The 23,767-nt window shown below is 38.5% G+C and overlaps 1 protein-coding gene across 3 annotated transcripts in view; it reads left to right on the forward strand.

The window, feature by feature from the left end:
• asic2 (acid-sensing (proton-gated) ion channel 2) overlaps nucleotides 1-23,767 on the forward strand; it is a 522,441-nt gene that overhangs the window by 470,115 nt on the left and 28,559 nt on the right. For all 3 annotated transcript variants that reach the window (XM_026916897.3, XM_053239373.1, XM_026916896.3), the window contains 2 exons: nucleotides 14,359-14,509; nucleotides 22,296-22,423. In XM_026916897.3, the coding sequence (XP_026772698.2) occupies nucleotides 14,359-14,509; nucleotides 22,296-22,423 (279 nt within the window). The remainder of the gene's footprint in view (nucleotides 1-14,358; nucleotides 14,510-22,295; nucleotides 22,424-23,767) is intronic.

Here is a 23,767-nt window from a genome sequence, read left to right on the forward strand (position 1 = left end):
ACTTTTTCAAGTCATGTTCTTAAGGCCAATTCAATTTTCAGTTTTATGAATATTAATATTAAGTGGAATTGCTATATCTCCCAAAGACTTAACACACACTCACTTGCTGCCAGTTCGTAACCTAAAGTATCCCAATTTAACTGGTTTTACAGCAGATAATTCCTTCCTATTTTTCACATCCATACACATTACTATGGAGATCCAGGGGTCCTACAAGTGTAGTTTGCATTTTCATACATTCATTTGCACAGAAGAAACGCTTCTAGGCTCCAATGACATTGGTTAATTAATTTTAGACAAATTAATTCACAGCTGTATGCCAACAGGCCTGATTTTAAATCCTCACTTTTCATGACACAGTTCACCCACTTCTTTGTAAGTGTGCATGTTTGTGCATTGATGTGTATGCGTGTGCATGCGCTTGCATTTGTTTCCTAAAATGCACCTCCTCTCATTCATTTGAGCTCCTTGGGACTGGCACCATAGGAACGTATACATTATTTATTAGTGCCACAAGTAGCTTTGCTTCACAGTAGAAGAGGTGAGAGCTGTGTTCTTTTATACGGCCAGCACACTGTTTATTCTCCCTGTGAAGCTGTAGACTGAGCTCAAAGGGCAGTCTGCAGAGAAACTCTGCTTTTTACTGACCTTTACTTGAGGGGGGAAGGAAGATTTGAGGTAAGACAATTTAAAGAAAAAAACATTGAAACGGGGAGTAAAAAAAGAGAGAGAAAAAAATCAGTGTTTTCCAACACTGTGCACAGTTGTTATTTATTGCTGCAGATGCAGCAGCTTTTACAGGTTTTAATGAAAAAGAGATAGTCGAATTTAAAGACTTAAGAGTTACCGTACATAGTGTCTTTTTTCCTACTGGAACTCCTTAAAAGCTTCCTCATTTGTTCCTTCATTCATCTTCGGTAAGCACTTTATCTTGGACAGGGTCGCAGTGGATCCGGAGTCTATACCAGGAACACTGGGCGTGAGGTGGGAATACACCCTGCATGGGACATGAGTCCATCACAGGACACAATGCACACACACATGCTCACCTATTAAGAGCAATTTAGCAAATCCAATCCACATACTGCCATGTTTTTGGGAGGTGGAAAGAAACCAGGGGAACCTGGAGGAAACCCACATGGTCACAGGGAGAACTTGCAAAACTCTACATAGAGAGTAAACCAAGCTCAGGATTGAACCAGTGGCCCTGGAGCTGTAAGAGGGGAAATTCTACCCACACTCTCACAACACCCTGTCACCATACAAGCTTCCTGTACCATGGTTTATTCTTCTTACTCAGATTTGAAACGTTACGATATTTTTCTAATGGACTTTTTTTCTGGGACAAACTGAAAATATTAAAATTCTACCACATTGCATACAAAATGACAGCATGACCCATTCATTCAGCCTTTGCTGAACTTTATCTCCAACAATCACACAACAGCTGAATACAAATGGAGAACAACGACAGCAAGCTAACAGTCTTCCAAATAGCAGCAAAAACACAGCGCAGCCCTAGAATCTGATAAAGCATCTGCTGCTGATGCCAATAATCCCAACCGAATCAGAAAAAAGGTAAAATGCTGTTGTCTGATCCTACTCCTTAAAACTAAATGGTCCAAAAGGACCTGTTTTTTAAACTCTGATTAGTTCGACTCCAATCCGACTCCAAACCACTCTGCTGGCTGTATTGAAATGATTCACCATGAATTCAGCCTTAAGCTTTTCAGACTTTGATAAATCACAAGCAGGTCTGATTAGGAAAAAAAAGCCAAGACTCTTTAATGAGCTACAGAAAGTGAATTGGAATGAATGATGAGACTTCCACTGGCTAACTACCTGCTTTTGTCAGGATTCATTCACAACAACTTCATCTTGCTTTGTTATGTATGAAGATGGATATCTTTTGCACTTAGACGTTTTACGTTATGCTGAGTAAAACCCATTTACATCAGTAACTTCAGCACTTTGGTATGCTTGTATATTCTTATGTAAAAAAGCTACACACAATTTTCTACTTCAAATCGAATTTTTGCTGCTTGCAGTGAGAGAGATTGTGATATTTAGGTCTATATTTTGTAGATTTTTTCAAGGTTATTGTCCATCGCTTTTTGGTGTAAAATAGGTTTAAGATGGCAAAGCAGTCAAACTAAGAGTGCATAATTTTCCCTCCCTCTCTTTCAAGGAAAAACACTTATAAACAAGGCTTAATTTTTGGCATGCACATTATTTTATTTACTGTTAACTAGGGATACATTATTCAAATTGAATAAATAATAGATACAATGTCCTAAATAGATACAAATTCAGATAGAATATGAGGTGCACTAGCACTTTTTCTTTTTCATTGAATTTGTCTGTTTGACAGTTGTGACCCAAGCTTGAGTGATGGATTTCCACTGGTGTTGATCTTGCATAAGAGATTCGAGTCCGCTGGTCATGGATTGAATACAGTGGCTGAGTGTTGCTTCATCAGTAGCAGGGAAATGTGAAAATTTCACTTTTCCATTTGTTTTTGTCTCTTTCCAACAGAGCCGTAGCTTCATGAAGCCCATGCAGACCACCCGCTGTGCTCAGAGTATATTTCATTCATTTTAAAAATATTAACTTGTATGTTCTTATGTTTATTAAAAAATCCACAATCCAAAAGTCAAAACACAGAGAAGGCAAAACTCATTTTCAAAGAGTAAATGGTAAAGTAAGGCAACAGTCTAGATTTTACATTGCTATTCTTTATTGTTGTTATTAAATGAAAATCTTACTGGAAAATCACACAGACACAAATTTGTGAATGAAAAATTACTTCTTTTTTCTAGCAACGTTTTCTGGAGTTTTCGAGTTTTTCCTGGGGCATAGGCTGCACCCAGTTCGAGTGCAAATCTGAATACAGGTACATATACTGATATTGGTAGCACTAAACAGCTACAGATAGTGTTGTTATTTTACATCCTACTGTGGCTTGAAGTGGATTTTTTGTTTACTTTGGTTGAATGAAGAGCAATATCACCACAAATGTTGCTAAATAAAAAAGGAATGGCTGAGGCTGATTTCCTTCTAGCTCAGACTGTAGAATCACACAGCTTGTCAGTGACCATCGGGAAAGGTGATTACATGGAGTGACCCCAAGATTCAGTGTCCTTTGGGGCTAATTTATTTAAGCTCACTTTATTTAAGCTCACTTTGCAAAGACATCTATAACACACCATCAGCAATGATTGAGAAGATGCACAAGAAATATAATAGCATGTGTCATGAACATGAATGAGATTGATTACATTCTCAATCATTGATTTTTCAAACTGCCTCGAAGTTAATACACAACAAAGCAAACATTGCGCAATCAAAGTACAACAACAGAACCGTATGTTTTGTGTGGTTTGAACAAAAGAGCTGTCTAATGACAAACAGGCTCAGCAATAACAGCTTCATAATAGTAGCAGTGAGTTACTGACACACAGTAGAGGTTTTTTTTTTTTTTTAGCCCTCGCAGTCAATATCATGACTATTAAGGGCAAATGAAATAAGGGTTAACCTGAGTGATCGATGAACCCAGGTGAGGATCACTGCATGATAACTCTGCAGGAATAGACTTTAACTCAAGTAGAATGGAGATGTTTCTGTGGCCTTCAACTGTGACTCCGACACCTGCAGAGAGTGTGTGTGTGTGTGTGTGTGTGTGTGTGTGTGTGTGTGTGTGTGTGTGTGAGAGAGAGAGAGAGAGAGAGAGAGAGAGAGAGAGAGAGAGAGAGGTGTACATGACAGGGCATGTAAGACAGAAACAGTTAACATCTAATTGCTCTGACTTTGGAGAAAAGGAAAAGAGAAACAGGGAGAGAGAGGAAATAAAAACTGAGTGAGTGTTATTAGTTTAGTATTGTCTCTGATATGTGGGTGGCACAGTAGTGCAGTGGGTTGATCCTGAGCTCAGGTTACTGTCTGTGAAGAGTTTCACATGTTCTCTGTGTGTCACCATGGGTTTGCTATCGGTTCTTCAGTTTCCTCCTACTTCCCAAAAACATTCTGGTAGGCGGATTAGCTACACTCAATTGTTTCTAGTTGTGAATGTGTGTATGCGTATGTGTGACTGTGTCTGTGTGGGTGCGTGGACTGGGATGTATTCCCGCCTCGCTCACAGTGGATAGTCTCCAGTTCCACCTTCACCTTGACCAGGATAAAGTGCTTACTGTAGATGAATGAATGTGATGATGTGACTGGTTGGTGTATTCATATGTCTCATACATCACTGATTGTAACTCTAACATACACTCACGACCGCCGACTCCAAAATTCAGCTTAATAATAAACCTGACGTTTTTCCTTCGTTGGAGTCTTTGATATGTGCTGCTAGATTTGTACATGTATCTAGTGTTTTCAGATACATCTCGAGACAGATAAACGTCGCAGTCCTTTCTTAGTGCACTTTTCCATTACGTTTTTTGTCGAGTGAGCGAAATGCCACACTGTGTTGACATTCAAATGAATGGATTTGTAAAGTAGCGCTGCTCTGTGATAACAGTTCGATGTTTGGCAGAGAGATAAGTGTGGTAGGAGGAAAGCAAGCATCTCAGCTTCCCACACGTTAAGGGAAAAGCAGAAAGACAATGATAGAGGTCTCTCTATTAAGCTCAGAAAAAAAAATCACTTGTACAAAGCTGCAAGCAAGTGGAAAACTGCTCGAGGATTACACTCTTGCTAGAAAATAACAAAACAACTTGCTTATTATAGGACTTCTAGGATAGAATAGTACTTGTTCAGAAATGTAGATATGCGAATAAATCAATATTCAGACCAGATAAGACTCTCTAGTTGCTACGGAGCTAAGATAAGAGAAGGAGCAAGGTATTGAGGCTATTGCCAACTCATCTGCTGTTCTCTCCTTACTGAGAAGTTCATTTTATCATTGGGGGTCACAGCAATTACAGCTTATTCCACATTTAAATGTCAGCGAGCATGTAAGTTCAGAGACGGTAGACACACTCAGACACATACTCAGCACTTCCAGAACATTTTAATTTGCTATGAGATCATAATGCTTGGACACGACTTGGTAAGTAAGGCATGAAAATGAGATCATTAAGTAATGGCCATGACTTAGTAGCACAAGGGATCTAGATACTTAAGTATGGCCACATCTTAATAACACATGGTCATAGTAATAAATATTATTTTGTCCCCACACTAACCCATTGTAAATTCACAAATGGTGAAAATATTGGGTGCAGTGAAAATCCTCAACTTCCCAAGATTAGTCAAGAAACGGGATTAGGAAGAATTAGCCCAAACAAGACGAGGTTGAGAAGAGATTTATGAATTTAAAATGCCAAATATTTGTTAATTAATGTTAATGTATGAGTGGCTATGAATGGCATGGCAAAATGACAAGTAGAAAAGAGCACCATAACCATAATGGTCATGGTCATAACCCCCAAAATGGAGTGCATGTGTATACAAGTAACTGTGAGGCACTTACTTAGTCTACACGTAGTGTCTCCACTTGTTACGATGTAGACACTAGTAAAGTTTATATACATGCTCTATTACTATTTACTGAAAGTATGTTGTTATGAATGTTTGCTACAATTGTACAAGTTTGTTTAATTAAAAGAATACATTTTTGTTTCCATAGTGTATAAAATATGTTTTATAATTTACAAAAACTAAATTAAATAGATGATTTTTAATGGTAAGAGCTCTACTCTTTGTTCTTTAATAAGAAGTCAGTTCACTGTGACAGTTCTGAAAATTATCCAAGGAAAAATAGTCTTCAGTAAAGATATGTCTTCAATTTTTCAGTAAGATTTGAAAGCCCTGCCCCCTTCCTCCCATCTCACAATAGTAATCTCTCATCTCGTCTCGATTTTCTTGCTTGAAACATGAAATAAAATCTATCAATGTATGTTTGATTTAGCTAACATTAGACAAGTATACGGTTACATTTACCTCATTTGGCTGATGATTTTATCCAATGCGAGTTATAGTTGAGACAGGATACAAATGAGCAGTTGAGGGTTAAGGGACTTCTAAATGAACTTCTGACTTATGCCCATTGAGCTACCATGACCACTGGGTTAAAGTCAGTTAGCTACTGTATAGTTATTTGGGATGCCACTGAATATTTTGGTTGAAATGACCAAAAACAGCACTTTTTTGGCCACAGAGAAATAAAAGATTAAATAGCCCTACACTGAAGTGTCAAGCCTGTCACAGTAGAAGCTGTTGTGTGCATTTGTGTGCATTTGTATGCATTTTTCTTCTTCGCAATAACTGGTTCACTATAAATACACACCACAAACCATTACGAAGTGTTGCTCCGATAACTAGCCAAAGCCTTTGCTACTGAGTGCACTCTGTTCTGGCTTTGACCCTGTTTGTTTAGTTATGTTTTGGATAGTTTGCGCTGCCTGTTTGTTGACCTTCTAAACCTTTGCCCTTTTGATTTGTCTGCTTTGCCATTTGCAGTAATAAGCCTGCACTTGCATCCAAACTCATGTCTGTACTTGAGAATTATAAAAGGAATAAATTAATTCATTTGGTCATTCATCTTCAGGTTAATGCTGTATAAGAGTACAGTTCGCTTGGCACAAAGCGGGCAAATTCAGCCTGGTTGGAATGCCAGTCCATCAGTCTATTGCAAGGCACCATTCTCACACACACACACACACACACTCACACACATTCACACATAGTGGCAACGTTCTGTAGCCAGTCCACTTACCTGCATGTTTTTGGTCAGTGGGAGGAAACTGGAGAACCCAGTGGAAACCCACAGGGACACTGGGAGAACATGTGAACCTCCACACAGACAGTAACCCGAGCTCAGGATTGAATCAGGGACCCATGAGCTGTAAGGTGGCATCACTTTTCACTGAGCCACCATGCCACATTTCGTTCATTCATATTTAGCTTTTTGTCACTTTCTTCCATCCATATCTTTTGCTCACTGTCAAGTCTCTCTTCACTTTTGATACTCTTAGTGGTGCCCCCATTTCAGATACTTTCACTTGCCTTGACTTTGGATGGATCTCCTGTGGTCTCTCTCTGTAGGTAGCCGGGTAGAATTGGCCTCTAATGGAAATCAATTCAGTGGAACAATAACAGAACACATCCACACAACACAATAAAGCACTTATGCTGCAGTTCCACTTGTCCTTTCACACTCATAAAAGCACTTGACTAGCTAGCTGTTGCTGCTCCCTGTTTCAATTTGTATGTCATTCCCTCGCCTACACAGAACACACCGAGACTGTGAAGAGAAGTGTTTCAGTACCTGCTGCTGTAATGGGAACACATTATAACAGGTGTCTAAATGCTTTTCTAAGTAATGACGACATTTTTTTCTTAGACTCAAAAGATTTTTTTTTTTCTTGAGGAAAACTGACTTGGAAAAAAAAATTATTCCATTGTTGTAAGAATTGTATAGAGATCCTATAGTAGGGATATAATAGAAATCTTCCGTCAGCTCTGAGATGAATAATAGCCATCTCATGACAATGACATCGTCTGTTCTACATATGTACCCTGGCAACTGTAAAAAAAAAATGTGTCATAGATCAAATCCCAGCTGTGACACTGGCCGTCCTTTGGTCCAGAATTTGAAACAAAGCAGCTGGGTGAGATTAGATGAAAGGGAGGCTTTTCTCTCTCCTTCCCTGAGTGATCTACAGCCACACAGTCGTGTAGTAGGTGATGTGACTAGCATACTGATCTCCTCCACGCATACTAACACAGCCAGCAATTGAGCTGGAAAAACACAACTGAGCTGGAAAAGAGGCATCAGCAGGCATCACGTATGGATTTGCAACCAGTTGTGTGTGTGTGTGTGTGTGTGTGTGTGTGTGTGTGTGTATCAGGTTCAAACTTGCAATCTCCTGACAATAAGGCAAATGCTTTTTCATTGCACCATTTGGGAGCCCTGAAAAGGGAAACCTTGAATATTTTCAGAGCAGTGGCTCTCACTCTATTCTGTAGAATTCACTATAAACCAGCCTGAATGCAAATATCATCTGCCAGAATTAATTTTACAGGGTACAGATGAAGATACTGAAAAATTGATTCACACAATTTAATTATTTCAGAGAGATTTAAGATGCTTAATATTTTGTGTAGGTGTTCTTGCTAGTGTGCCAAATTAATGTGCCAAATTAGAGGTTATAAGTGATTTTGGAATGTATTATCACTTTGAACTAGAGATAAAATTACTGAGAGAAATCTTTATTTCCAGGAGGCAACAGACAAAAAACTTGCATCATGCAGCTTAATTAACAGTCTGGATCTCAACTAAATCCAAATTAGGTCAAATCCAATTTAGATTTCAACCATAGCAACCTTTCAAATAAAAAAGTGTATGCTAACTCATAGTTGGATGAAAGAAATTCAGTGTATCTACTTTTGAGCTCCAGAGCAGAATGCCTTTGAGTAGTGATTTTATTAGTGTGTGTCTATCACAGCCATGAGTTTGCAAATCTTGAAAGGGAAAAAAAAAACTCCTCAATTTCTATGAAAAACTATGAAAACAAGAGGGATAAAATTTGTGATTGGTAAACATTGGATCACTTTATCCTGGGCTAAAGCAACATACATGCTGCCTGTGGCTGAATTCAGTTGACTGCCATATTTATTAGTCAGGAGCAAGTAATGATCCAGGTCACAGCACCATGTTTCTAAGATTCTGAGATGCTGACCTTTACTCAGACTAGGTCAATACAATGTGTTATTAAATTAGAAGAGTTTATTCTTTTGGACCAACTAATAAGTAATTTGCATGTGCATTTGTGGCCCTTCTGCAAATACTTAATAAATGTGGTTTTGGTTGGGGTTAGCAAGATAATTAGCAAATGGTTTTGACCCTTTACAGCCTCTCTGGTCTTTTTAACATGTCAGTTTCTGAAACAGCAAAACACAAAGGGGTAAGAACTCTTTTCTCATATAGTTAGCAATATGAAGTCGGAGGTCATAAAATTATTTTACAGGATTGAACAGCCAGTGGTACAGCCTGATTTATTATCCTTGTTTTAATTCATTATTGACAGTTATAAGAGAAAGAGAGAGACAATGATTTTAAATATTACCAGTTAAAGACTGGTTTTCACTATCATTAATAGACACAAATGCTTCTCTTAGTATGTCTTTTCTTCGATAACACGTGATTCTACAAGTGATTTAAACAGGGCCATTACATTAATATAATTATTTAACTATATAATTATAAATAATAATTAATATACACTACATATTTATAATGACGGGATTTAAAGAGAACTGCCTTGACAGGCCGTGACAACAACTCTACCTGAAATCTTTTGGCCAGAGGAGGTTTGGATAGCAGGGTCTAGGATAGAAATACTTCCTCAGGGACTGAAAGGTAAATTCTCCATTTGGTATCTGTCCTTTCTTGTAGTGCTGTGTAATGTGGAGATTTTACACAAACATCATATAAAACTGTCTTCCCAGTAGTATAGAAACCTATATCCTGATATCTCCTTAGTAATAAAGACTGATCATTACTGTCATACCTCTTCCAAGCTTCAGGTGTTATCTATAGTCCAGGAACAGCCCAAGAAATAATACAGTTTATGGAAGCTTTTGTAGTTGGGGGAGAGCAGCTTTACACCTCTGAATTAAGCTGTCTACAATTTGTACGGATAAACCCCTGTAACACTTGCCATTAACTGTCACTGAACTGAGGCGAAATGAAGCAGATCTGTCACTCTGGTAATGCAGGAAGTTTAGGAAAGCACTATTAACAAATGTCATATTGTCAAGTCCACAAATGCTGTATGAACTTGGAGACTGAAATCCTTAGGCTTGTACAAGACTCTATAGAGTCTATAGAAAAGTTGTGGAAATATCCTCTGCCACCTCTGGGGCCTCCCTTTCACTCTGGTCATCAGTCCTTCCCAGTTCATTTCCATGTATTTTTTCAGTCCCAAAGAGAATTCCAAGAAATGCGAAACCCTCTTTATCCCATCTGCAGTGCTGCGGGAGATGGGGTTTCCCTTTGCGCTGCCAGTCACCCAGTAGGAAATATTTTCCAAAAGTTCCAAAAAGCAGATTGATTTGAGGTTATCTATGGTATTTCCAAAACGATTACATTGTCAGCATAATGTGATGTGTTCTATGTGAAGACAGCAAGGGCACGATGGAAATAGCATTTAATAGCCCTGAAAGGAGGCATCCTTGATATGTCTCTAGTGATGGAAAAAGGTCTTGTTTAAGAGCCATTAATTCTGAGTACGCAGTATATATTGTGATGTATGAGTTTTATATAGGATACAAAATGTGGGCCAAAACTGAAATCCTCCTGGGTTTTAAAGAGATATAAATGGTCTACTTTTTTATTTGTCTAAAGATAGAAAGCCAATGTTTAGTTTGTGTCTCTTTGCAACAATGATAATGTCTCACAGCAAGAAAATACTACCAAAAAGCATTTGTTTTGGGATGCAATAAGACTAGTCTTCATGAGTAATTTTTGTCAGATTTTTGTCATCTGTTTGTCACAGCCTTTGACAGAATTTTTAGATTGCACACAGAGTAGCAACATTGGGCACCAGTGCTTTAAACTCTCAAGGTCTCCTTGTTGAGGTAATAGCATCAAAAGTGACAATTAAAGGGAAGAGTCTCTTGATCCACACACTGTAGTCATACATCATAAAAGGTCCACAAACATTTATAAAACCAGGCTGACAGACTATTAAGCCCAGGTGATTTTTTTCATTATTTTGCTCCTGGCAGCCCTTGTCAACTCAGCAAATGTCAGGGTTTTCTCTCTTTCTGCGAGCTATGGCATGCCAGCCATGAAGAATCTGACCAGTTGACACCAACTGGGGGTGTCAACTAGTGAGATTTCTGGGGGGACCAGATTTCATGCTGCTCTTTCAAGTCTGAGGTAAATGCATTAGATGCATCCATATCATCCAGTTGGGAGAAACAGGCTCTAACAAGTACTCCCTTTCCATGCTCTTCCAGTAAATTCCTTAATAGAAACTCCTTTCAGTGGTGCCACTGGCATTTGAGACATCACTAATGTTGGAGCAGCTTTGTTTAGGAATTTCTTGTTCTAAGTGATGTAATGCTCTGTGCAGTGTCCTGCTGACATTTTCTATGCACTTTGCTTATATCCCACCACTGCTGTGATGTTGATAAACTAGCTTTCTCTTCTCTCCAAGAATTCTAGAAAAGATGGACAAGCTGCAGTGATAATAATCTATTAGGTGCCAGAGTGAGTGATGAGATGCGGATGATCTGTTAGAGAATCTGGTGATGCCAAAAAATATCTTGGTTTTTGAGCTTCTATATAAAAGTGGCCAAGCTGTGCACCAGACACACATTTGAATGAACCTTTAATGAAGCTGTTTTTGAATTCCCTATTGTCAAGTATATTTGTTCAGCAAACCCAAGTGAAACCTCTAAGTTGTGTCCGTATCTTAAATATTAAATAGGCATAAATCAGCGAAGAGAAATGTTTCCACTCACACAGTCCTCCCAGTAATGCCACACATGCATGCCAATACAGAGAATGTAAGGCAGAGAAAGAGAGAATGACAGCCTTATGTATGCTGTAGAACAATCTTATAGCCAAACCATTAGTCCTTCAGTCTTCCACCTCTCTCTCTCTCTCTCTCTCTCTCTCTCTCTCTCTCTGTCTGCAGCATTTTGTAGACACTTTTAAGAAGCACCGATGCTTGAATTATTGCACTCTGAAAATTCATGCTGGTGATCCGGGCTAGAGGATGGCAGCTTTCTCTAAGCCTTGCTGATTTGTGTGTGTGTGTGTGTGTGTGTGTGTGTGTGTGAATGAAAGTGCTGTAAGGATTCGCTGAGCAGGTCTTGATAAAGTCTCTACAGTTAGCTTTTTCAATGTGTTATCAATGATCTCAGTGTGTGTTCTGGAACTACAGCATGGTCTGCTCAGCAGAGATCAGTGACGTGTGTGCTGAGAGCAATACAAAAGTGAGATCAGTGTGGCACGGCAGTCAGTCAATTAATCTAACAATGTTTCATCCACACGTAATGCTTCACTCTGTTCTTACAGTTACGATCTGGTAGCACTTTATAATAATGAGATTATAAGACATGAGCTTTTACTTTACAATGAACTTATCATGAATATATTTTTCTTTACAGTTAACTGATCATGAACAATCAGGTTAGGCATTGCTGGAACCTTTGTCATACTCTATCAACCTCAATCCCATCAATCAAATTCATCCAGACCTTCTTCATTAACTGGGTGAATGTGAGGCAGTGACTTTTAACATCCGCTTTCCCACTATCCAAGAATACTGATCAGTTGACTATAAAATGTTACCAGTGCTGTGTGATTAGAAGGTCAGTGGGTCAGACTGTCTTACAACAAAGGTGCACCAGCTGACTACAATCAGACTTTCTCCTTTTTTGGATCAACTATAGACTGGACATGCTGTGCAGACACAGCGCTGGCTGGGAATAAATTAAGAGTACTCCTCCAGATGAAATCCTCAATCAAATTATTTTAGGATTCTGATTCTGGATCTTAATTTGGAGCTTGGAGGTTTGTCAATGTTTTTTTTCTTTGTATTTAACTTGCTAGGGGCAAGATTTGCCTTTAAAACATCTATTTCAAAATTAAGGTTTTGAGATTAAAGAAAAACAAAAACAAAAAACAATCTGAACCCTAAATAAAAATCTCAAAATGTCAAATTTTAAAAATACAGATTTTATGTACTTTAGCCCAACTGTGAAGCATGCAGGATTCTCAGGGAGAAGTAGACACTTTCAGTGTGTTTAAACAAAGTTTTATGTTCTACACAAATAGCTAGATTTCTGCAGTGATGTTAAACACTTGATGATTAGTATATGCCTAGTGTCACTATTTAGGTAATGTTCTAGCCACCGAGTTTGCTGGCAGTCGTTAGCAGCTAACATCCAAAGTTACAGTAGCTGCTTAATAGGAATTTCAGTATTTCAACAGAACATAAACTCTGATGAACTTACTTTATTATGGTTCATATCTTCCATTTTGACTCCACTTACCTCTACCCCACATTTCTTCAATTCACTTCATGGATGCGCCGACTGTTATTGGGTAAATGCTGATTTTAAACGCTCTGGAAATCTTTACTTTTCCATGGAATCCTGGATGATTCAACTTTGGCCTGTTTTACATAAAATATGCATTTTCGAGAATTGAATTTTTGAGATTTATATTTAGGGTTCTGTTTTTTTTTTTTTAAACTACCTCAAAACCATAACCCATAATTTTTAAAGATATATTTTTAAAGACAAATCTTACTGCTAGAATTGTATATAATGTGATGTGTATCTAATTCAAAAATCTGAAATTCATATTCAAATACTTTTGCCAGCTTCAATGCTCCGAATTTCAACAGCATTTATTTTAGAATAGTTTGGGGGTGGATTCAGGACCAGCTATTCAGTAAATGTTACCACATAAGAGAAAACATTTCACCATCCACTCAGACAATGACTACATGAAAAGTTTTCTTTTGAAACTCAGTAGGGAATAGAGTTTTTTCTCTGTTTGTTGGATGAAGTTTAAAAAAAAATGCTAGTGACCGCTATGTCAACATTACACTGAATCTACTTGTCTGCCAGGCAACTGTGAAAAACTGATAGCCTGGATACGTTATGTGCTTGTCCCAAGCTAGTGATTTGTCCGCCTCTGACAGGCAATAGGGTTTTGTACCAGCGAAAGCCGATTCTCTCAGGAGCCTCTTGCTGTGTGTGTTTTTGACTGTTTTTTCTCTACTTCCAAGCACAAACACTGTGGCCCACTATTAGTTTTCTAGCTTTTCTTCCAACTGTCTACTGCCCTCTATACTTCATTACCTGTCCACAATCAACCACAACCCACTACCTCCCCAGGGCTTCTAATGAGAAGGACAGAGAGAGAGTGATTGGGAGAGTGAGAGAGAAGGAGAAAGGATGAGAAGGTGGCATGTTTGTCCTCATGCTCCATTACTTCCTAATAGGATGGATTTGTCCTTATTCAGTCCTCTGTGTAAAGCCAAGGGCTGTAAAAGCACAGCCGTCATTTCCTTGTCCTCAGCTCGAGACAATCTAATTCCCAAAGCAGAGTTCATTCTAGATCTGGGGGTACTGATGGTGAAAGCGTGACCCAGGGGCAGACTAGATTGTCTTTGCTCACTGCGATCCATTTGCAGCTTTTTGCATCATCGCTGCTGCAAGCCTGCAGCTCTGTCTGTCCAGCAGGAGTGGAGCTAAATATAACTCCTGCTGAACGTACTGATGGAATGATTTATTTTTTATAACATCTTTTGAACCTAAATCTTAACACTGCCTAGCACTTAATGGACTGCCACACTGATGTTACGCTGTCTCTTCTCTACTATGCAGGTTTTTACACGATATGGGAAGTGTTATATGTTCAACGCAGCTGAGGAGGGCAAGGCTTTGAGAACCACGATGAAAGGAGGGACTGGAAATGGCCTGGAGATCATGCTGGATATTCAGCAAGATGAGTACCTGCCTGTGTGGGGCGAGACAGGTACATACACCCGCGAACATTTTGGCTCTTTTAGAGGGTGTGTTTTGTTTTGATTGATTTTGTTTGTTTGTTTATTTGTTTTTTATTAAAGCCGCAGTTTTTGTAAGAAAGTGGTGTTCGTTGTGGGTACCAGACAAAGGTCCACACAAGTTCACATCTGTCAGATATTCCTGTCCATGTGGGGACATTTTGTTCCCAACCAATATATAAAAACATGTCCACATATACATATGATATTCACTTTTTTGATTATTAATGGGTTTCACCTTTTATGAACTTCATTATACAATTATGCATTATTATATAATTACTCAAATTACAATTTGACATAGTATATGTAAAATCAGCTGTACTGTATGTGTGTTATGTTAACCCCCCACAGATTAGCATTTGGAACAGCTCAGAAAATATTTCAGGGGGTTCAAACCCGAAATCCTTCCTTCGCCAGCTATGCCTCTGGGTGTTGGCCTTTAGTATGACTCCCTGATTTATTTTCAAATCCCAAAATGTATCACCCAGTATAGAGACCTACAAATATGTTGAAAAAAAGAAAAGTTGATGGCGTGCAAAGACAAGAGAGATGGGAGACCAAGGACATGTATTTCTTAGCAGAGGTAATTCCATCCCATATAGTGTTATATATTTTTGATATTTGGGAAACAGATATATGTTTAAAAAAACTTAACTCAGTATACTAAATATTATCACCTAATAGTTCATATAGATGAATAGTTCATTAGAATGTAGTTTTGTTATTCCTAATTTAACCTGCAAACTCCACCTCTCTGTTAAAACGCACATTAGACTAATATGAATGTAATCATCATTACAGGCCTCTTAAGTTCTTCTCTGTTCTCACAATAGTACATTAATAACACAGTCAAATGCTCTGTCAGTGTTTTCAGGCTCCTGGGAGCATTACACAAAGCAAAGAGTTTCTTATTGCTTCACTGAGATTCACTCAGCCACTTCATTCCTCTTCCTACAGGATCATTTTGTGCTCTTCATAAAGGCCTGTGCTCTCACGCCTCCCAACAGTGATATACTAGCTACCATAATATCTGTAAAGGCACATTTTACACCACTTATTCACACTATAGCACACAATTTATTAATTCTGATATATTTTATCATTGAGTACAACATTATATTGACCCATTTTTGTAGGAACCAGCTTTTATAATAAATGTTTAATTCTGTTGCAGTGTTTTCTTAGTTTTGATGGATTTTCCAGTGTAAACAGTCTACAGATGAGTCTATAGACCACCACCAACTTGTCAGGTGACTCACCAACTAGTCTTAAACAATTTAGCAACAGTTCTTGATGTTTAGTGCATATTCTGTACACAATCAATAGACTATCAACTTGTACCTTTCACTTTATTTGGATCGTCCAGATTGTTGGATTGTTGATGTTTTGTAGATAATCTATTGACTGTAAGTCATATCACGATTTCAAATTCAGTCCATGATAAATTCTGTGGTGTGTTGGTGAGCTCTATGACTCTCTATAGATGGTTTGTAGAGTGTCTATATTGGATTATTGTCATGTAAGTCCTGTAATTACAAACTCTATTTCCCAGATTTTCAGCCAAATAACAAACTGCTTAGACTTTCCAGAAGTTCTCTGTTACATTCTCTCAGTCCATTGTGAAGTATCGCTCCTAGCTGATCATTAGTGACATTACCAAACTTTTACTAATGAATGCACTCTGTTCTGGTTCTGACCTTGCTTGTTTAGTTATCGAGTTTGCTTTGTCTATTTGTTGATCACTGAACCTTTGCCTGTTTATGACTTCGACTCTCTCTTTGCCCTTGGGATTTGTCTGCTTTTCTATTTACATCAATAAACCTGCACTTGCAACTAAACCCCTGTTCATTCCTGACAACAATCTAAATAAAGTTTTCCTTTAGTTTCTAATCAAATGTATCATTTCATACAGTATCATACTTGTAAAATTGAAACAGTAAATATAGAATTTGATCTCTTAAACATGGAATGATGTGTTTGCTTATTTTCAGAGAAGGACTCGTTGAGGAAGCTGTTGAGCTACACATTACTCGTCTCTGATGCTTTCTTTTTCTTTTTCAAATAGAACATATTAGATAAATCAAATAATAAATAGCTGACTTAATTCATTGGGTAAAAGAGAATATTACAATTTAGAATGTTAAAATTAGTATTTTAATTTCAGTGAGAGTAATATCAATAACTGCTCATAAAAGTCACAATAGATGCAATGTAAAGTTCAAAAATGAATAAAATTGAGTGAGTGTAACAGAATAAATGGTAATAAATAATAAATATAGACAGATGATTGGAAGCAAAAAAATAAAACAAAAGTAAAGTAAAAAGATTAACCAGTAAATCCCATTGTTGGGTGCAAGCCAATTGAGCATGGATTTCCTTTTTAGTCTGGTTCCTCTCAAGATTTCTTCTTAATGTTGCCTCAGGGAGTTTTTCCTCTCCACTGTCAGCTCCGGCTTGCCCATTAGAGATGGAAATCTACATCTGGATTTCTTTAAAACTCTAAATACATTGTAATGTTCTGCATGGAAGAGTAGTCCAAGATTCTGTCCATTTGGTAGTCGTTACAGGTAGAGGCTCAGGGCTGTTCTTCTGATGATTCTCTCCAGAGGAGGTGTCGCCAATTAATATTTGTGTGGGTGCTGATCATTTTGAAACCAGTGCTTGTGCACTACTTGAGAAAATGTATTAGAATGCTCAGAATTTCACTCACTGCATATGGTATTCTTTTTTTTATATGTATACTTGGTTTCATTAAGGGAGTCAATAATTCTGAAACTGACTGTAGAGTAGAAGTGGAAGCACTGCATTAGAGTGTACGGAGCTGAGCTCAGAGGTGGACAGTTCTCCTGCGTGTCTGTTCTGAGAGTGTGGAGAATATAGCTGAACACATTAAGCTGTGTTGAGCCCCTCTACTTCCTCAACATTATCTACCCAAACCACCAGGCTGTTCTCCATTTCCCCTCCACCCCTCACCTCACCTCCCTCCGCATCACTCCTTCTTATTCTAGGAGAGTGAGTGAGTGAGTGAGTGAGAGAGAGAGAGAGAGAGAGATGGATGGGTAGAAGCAAAAATTGGAAATGCACGGTGCAAAGTGGAAGTGTGTGCATGCATATGCAATGCCTCCAATGTGTTGCGGTGGCCAGAAAAAGTTTTGGCACAAGGTTCAGCGGAGGTAAGGTGGGTGGAACTCAACAAACTCTGTGGACTTGTTTATTAACATACAATGTTGACTTTTGCTGGCTGCTGCAAAAGAAATCTTTTATTTCATCCACGCATATTGGGAGTGTTATGAAAGAATACTGATGAAACTCTAGTTCATTCCAAAAGAGGAAATATAAAGTGTTTTCACTATTTTATTTCAGTGTTCTGATTGCTCTTGGTTGGTAGATTTGGCCAGAGTCTACTGTTTAAAAAGTCTTATACCACAGTGCTGCTGAATTCTCAATTCTGATTGGTCAGAAGATGTTGATTAATTTTTTAGAACAGGAATTCTGACAGTAGTTCTGGTTGCAAGACAAATCACAGGTTTATATTAAAAAACTCTTTCTAATACTTTATTGTTTCTATAGTAACAACTTGCACAAGAACTTGTAAGGTGGATGTGCCACTCAAAGCGATTAAAAATTGTGTGTAATTGTTGATGTGGTTTGTTTTCTGGTTTGTGATGAAGTTTTCTGCAAGGAGATGTTTATATAACATTTTTTTGTCTAATTAGCTTAATGAGAGATAAAAAGAGATGCTGGTGAGGAAAAATAACTCTTACAATTACGACATTCTTTAAACAATAAAAATTGTAAACAACAAAAAATTGTTGGCAAAATGCTGTGGTATAAGAATAACACACTTTGGGATGTGCTGTTCTTGGAAATTAATCAACTTCAGGGTGGTAACTCCGCTTCATGTCATGCTGTATCACAACACCCTGTCATTGATTATTTTCCCATAACAGCACATCCCATGATGTTTCATTCCTCGCCTCTCCTCTCCGCTTCTCCTCTGCTCTCTGTCTCCTCTTTTCTTCTCTTCTCCTCTCCTCTCATCTATTTCTTATCTCTTCTCCTCTTTGCTTCTCTTCTCTTCTCATCTCTTCTCCTCTCTTTTTTCCCCTCTCCTTTCTATTGTCTTTTCTCATCTCATCTCCTCTCCCCTCTTCTTTTCTCCACTCAAGTCCCTCTCCCCTCTTCTCCTCTCATCTCATCTCTTCTCCTCTCTTCTTCTCCTCTCCCCCCCTCTCTTTTTCCCCTCTTCTCCTCTCATCTCATCTCTTCTCCTCTCTTCTTCTCCTCTTCCTCCCTCTCTTTTTCCCTTTTTTTTTTCTTTTGTGGTTCCAGCATTAGAAACACACTTGACCTTGCTCTCCCCTTCACAGCCACAAAAAAGCACTCAGTACACTCAGCAGTGCAACAGACTGAACCTATAGGGGGCTTCAAAATCCATGTTCCAGTTCATCAACCTCCTGCCCATTCACTGTGAGCTTACAGCTTCTCTTGGTGTTTATACTTTTATTATATTGTGTGTGCGTGTGCTTGTGTGTTCTCTGTCTTTTTTCCAACGTTTCTCATGTGTTCTCTTGCACTCCTGTTAACTCCAGGCCATTTTCAGTCTGCTCAGCACACAATGCTCTCTCCACACATTTGGAGAAGATGGGGTCACACTCACTCACACGCACACACATATGCACACACACTGTGTTTTGAAGCTGGAGTTGATGAAACACACCAGAGTTTTCTTAGCAGGAATGAAAAGAGCAGCTTGTGGAAATGTAAAACAGTCTGAGAGAAGATATGGAGTAAGTAGACTAACCAAAGGGAGAAACTTTACAACAATACTCTATCATTTTTATTCCTCTTTCTCTTTCTCTCTCTCTCTCTCTCTCTCTCTCTCACTCTAATTCTCTCTTTTTACTTTAATCTATTAAATATTTCATATCAGGTGAAAGAGAAAAAAGTGAAACTTCAGAAGCAGAACCGTGTGGATTTTCAGAAGCATTACCTGCCTCTGGCTCCGTGTGCATCTGAAGCCTGTCTCATTTGTAGTCTTTACATTTTACACACACACACACACACACACACACACACACACACACACACACACAAACTACAAATTCTCACAAAGTCTGAGTATATGTATGCATTAACTCCATGACCTGCAGCAGTATTATGATTGTATTTCTGTTATGTTGCTTTAATCCCTGTTTAAGGATAAAAAAGCATTTGTTAGCTGACTGTCACTAATGTGTTTGCTTAGGACAGTCAGTTCTGCACCACTTCCTGACAGTGTGATAAATATAGATTGTGTGTGTGTGTGTGTGTGCGCTAGTATTTGGTTTGTGTGGCTCTCCCTCACTCAATGCTGCAGCCTAATGCAGCTCATGACACAGCTTGAGACATAATATAAGGAGGCAGTTTCCCAGAAAGGGAAGATATGACAGCACTCAATGCTGAGGGCGAGAGAAAGCTGAAATGTCAGATAGAGCACACGAGAGAGAGAGGGATGAAGAAAGACACCGCAGGGCTGGAGAGGGTGTTAATGCCAGTCGTGATCAGCATTGGGAGCTGTTAGAGCTCCACGACATGAAACAGCCTTTAGTCATGAGGAGACGTCAGTGGGATCTGAAAAACCAAATCCTACAACGCTGACTGGATACAAATCCAGGATTCTTAAATGCATCATCTTCAGATACATCGAAAAAATAATTCTGTTTTGAAAAAATAATGGATATTCAGGTGTCAAAGCAAGGCCCAGGACACTGCTAAACACTTACACCCCCCCTTTTTTTTCACATGGAAAGAACAAAAACCCTGAAACATTCATTTCTCAATTAATTTGAAGCTTGTGGCAACTCACAGATTACATACAGTTCACACCTCCCTTGACCATTTCAACATTTTGTAGTGTTAAAACCTGGAATGAAAATGGACTTAATTTGGATTTTTACCATTTGACTTGTATATGTCTAATATTTGAAGGTGCAAAATATTTTAAAACTGTGAGCTAAATGTTAAACAAAAGCAATTGTTGGTTGGTTGCATCAGAACTCATGTAGATGTTTCACAGCAATCTGGATGAATACTTGTGCAATCACAACTTTATTTTTTGGTAAATAATTTCGCAAATTATATTGATTATTTTTCCACCTCCACTCCAATATTATGAACTGTTTTGTGTAGATTCATGATGTATAATTAAGTTAAGTCCATTTCGCTTCCAGGTTGTAACACTACAAAATGTAGAAAAGTTAAAGGGGGCTGAATACTTATGCACTGTGTTAAAGCTGTAGTTTGCAATGTTCTAGTGCTTCTAGAGTACAACATATCATTTCAAAGTTACCCTAAATCATTTTAAGTACTAAATCATTTTAAGTTTTTAATACAAAGTTACCTGTGTATATATATATATATATATATATATATATATATATATATATATATATATATATATATATATATATATATATATATATGACACACACACAATCCTATACTTACTTAACACCATTTCAACACACTCAGTAATGTATTTCTTTACTTTTCTACACCTGTACACTGTAATGATTTGTAATCCCACTACCTGGTGTCACCCAGAAGAGGACAGTTTCCCTTTAGAGACTAGTTCCTCTCAAGGTTTCTTCAAGTCATCTCAGGGAATCTTTGCTTGCCACTGTTGCCTCTAGCTTGATCTCTTCATTACAGGATCTAAATCAGACAGTACGATAGATCTCTTTTCTTTCCTTGGGTCATAAGATAGAACACTTTCACGGGAGTCCTTCTGTGATTTATTATTATTTATTTATTATTTATTGGCCCCAGTGTGTGTAAGAGCTCAGATCATGTTATATTTGCATCATTGCTTTGGCCACTGATGTGTGTGTTGGGAATCTTTGTGGACATGTTTTCCTGCCACAGCCTCTCAAAAGACGCCTGCTGACTCAGTGGGTTCTTCAGAATCTTTTGAGTGCGTGAAAGATGGCATCCATCTGAGGTGATGTTCTAACTCAAGCCTCAAAGATCTTGGTTCCTAAATAATAACTCTTCAACCTAATAAAGTTTTAACATGCCCTTGCTGACTTGTCCTCACCATTTATCCCTGCTGCCATTTTAAGGGCTATTTTAACATTTTATTAGCTCGACTGGGTGTCTGGAGGCCTTGTTATGTGGCCATTAGAGGGCTGAGGAATCAACTCAAAATAACTATAAAACAGCCAACAAAGCTGTTTTTATACATAAACAGGAGCGATAAAATACTCCATAGTTCAGAACCTTTCTAACAACTAATTCATTACTTTGTTCCACTGGCTACTTAGCGATATAACTTTGTCCAACTGTTTAAATTGTCAAGGAAATTACTACAGCTACACTGTCAAGTGTGGTCTCCTCACCTGACATCAGTGCCTGATCTCATTAATGCTCTTGTGGCTGAATGAGCAAATCCCCACAGCCACACTCCAAAATCTAGTGGAAAGCCTTCCAAGAAGAGTGGAAGTTATTATAAGGAGGACTAAATCTGGAATGGGATGCTCAGCAAGCACATGGGTGTCCACATACTTTTGGCCATATAGTGTACATAGGAACATTTATTTTGTAAGGAAATCATATGTGGCCTCATTGATTTCTCTCCTTCATTCCATATGATGTTCTGTACACATCAACAGCTTTAACCGTAATAAATGATTTTGTTTTAGAGGGTACATGTAAATATGGTGTAGATTTATTCCTCCCTTTCCCCCTCTCTGTCTGTCTCTTTTCTTTCTATAGAGGAGACGGCGTTTGAGGCAGGCGTGAGGGTGCAGATCCACAGTCAAGCTGAGCCTCCGTTTGTGCATGAGCTGGGCTTTGGGGTGGCTCCAGGGTTTCAAACTTTCGTAGCCACTCAGGAACAGCGGGTGAGTGACGAGAGTTCATCTTCTCCCATCTTTTCTCTCTTCCATTCTTCAGCACATTATCTCTCAGGTTATATTGGTTGTCCTTGCTGTAGTGTATTCTTATTTTTTCTTTTGGAGAGTTTCTGTTTTATTAGATTCCACTTGGTCCAGTTGCTTAAGTTTAGCATTGAATAAACTTTTGAAGTATAAGTGTGTCTGGTGAGACTGAGGGTCTTTTTGTGTGCACATAATCTCATTCTTTACCATGCTTCTTTCTTCATTCAGCTATCCAGTGCTGAGACTTTCAAGTGATTATGTCCTTCATTTTGGTTTTTTTTTTCTCTGTTTGTTTCTCTCCAGACTCTTTGTGCTTCTTTGGTCTCTGTATATGACCTTGCATTCAGCTGTCTCAATGCCAGACTTTTTACTGTCAGCTGCTCTGTCTGGCCGAAAAGAGCTAAACATTTTAGACCCATGGCACTGTTCACCGCTTTCCACACTAATGACTAATTTCACACCAGCATGGCTAATGGTTGCCCACTAATAGCTCATGCTGATTAGGGCCGCTGAACATTATAGATTATCTAACAATTCCTGCAGTTTAACCTTGTAATGTCAGTGTGTTGTGGGTTGTTTATTTTTCAGGCCTCATCTTGCAAATGGTCTTTATTGTAGACATTTGACTGCTTCATGTATTAAACTGTCTGGCTACTTATTATGTACACAGATCTAATGAAACCTGTTGTGCTTAGTAAAATCTGTCTTACCAATATGTAAACCCTAGCAGCAGCCTACACTACAATAAACTGCAAAAAATCTTTTGGTATCACAAAAAGAGACAGAATTTGGGTTTTAAGTGTGGTAGACTGACTGTGCAAAGCAAATATAAAACCATTTGCTGCTAATGTGGTTCTGTGGTGAGGAGGTATCTCAGTGGTTATAATTTGGGTTCAGTGGTGATGTGGGGGTTCAGGAGAGATGAAGTAGGTGGTGAGGGAGATCAGTGATGGGGAGGTGGTTCAGTGGTAATGAGGTGATGCTGAGATTCAATGGTGGGAAGGCAGTTCAGTGGTGAGGAGGTGGCTTGGTGGCGATTAGATGTTTCAGTGGTAGTAAGTTGGCTCGTTGGTGATGAGGTGGTTGTGCTAATGAGGTAGGTCAGTGGTAAAGAGGTTGATCAATGGTGACAGGGTAGTTAAATGGTGGTGAGGTGATCAGTGTTGCAGTGGTAAGGTGGTTCAGGGGTGTTGAGGTAGTTCAGTGGTGGGGGATGTTTTAGTGGTGATGAGGTGATTCAGTGGTGTTCAGGGGTGGTGAGGAAGTTCCATCATGGTGATGTGGGTCAGTGGTGGTGAGGTAGATTAT

The sequence above is a fragment of the Pangasianodon hypophthalmus genome, chromosome 13 (genome assembly GCF_027358585.1).
Source record: "Pangasianodon hypophthalmus isolate fPanHyp1 chromosome 13, fPanHyp1.pri, whole genome shotgun sequence".
In the NCBI taxonomy this organism is placed as follows: domain Eukaryota; kingdom Metazoa; phylum Chordata; class Actinopteri; order Siluriformes; family Pangasiidae; genus Pangasianodon; species Pangasianodon hypophthalmus.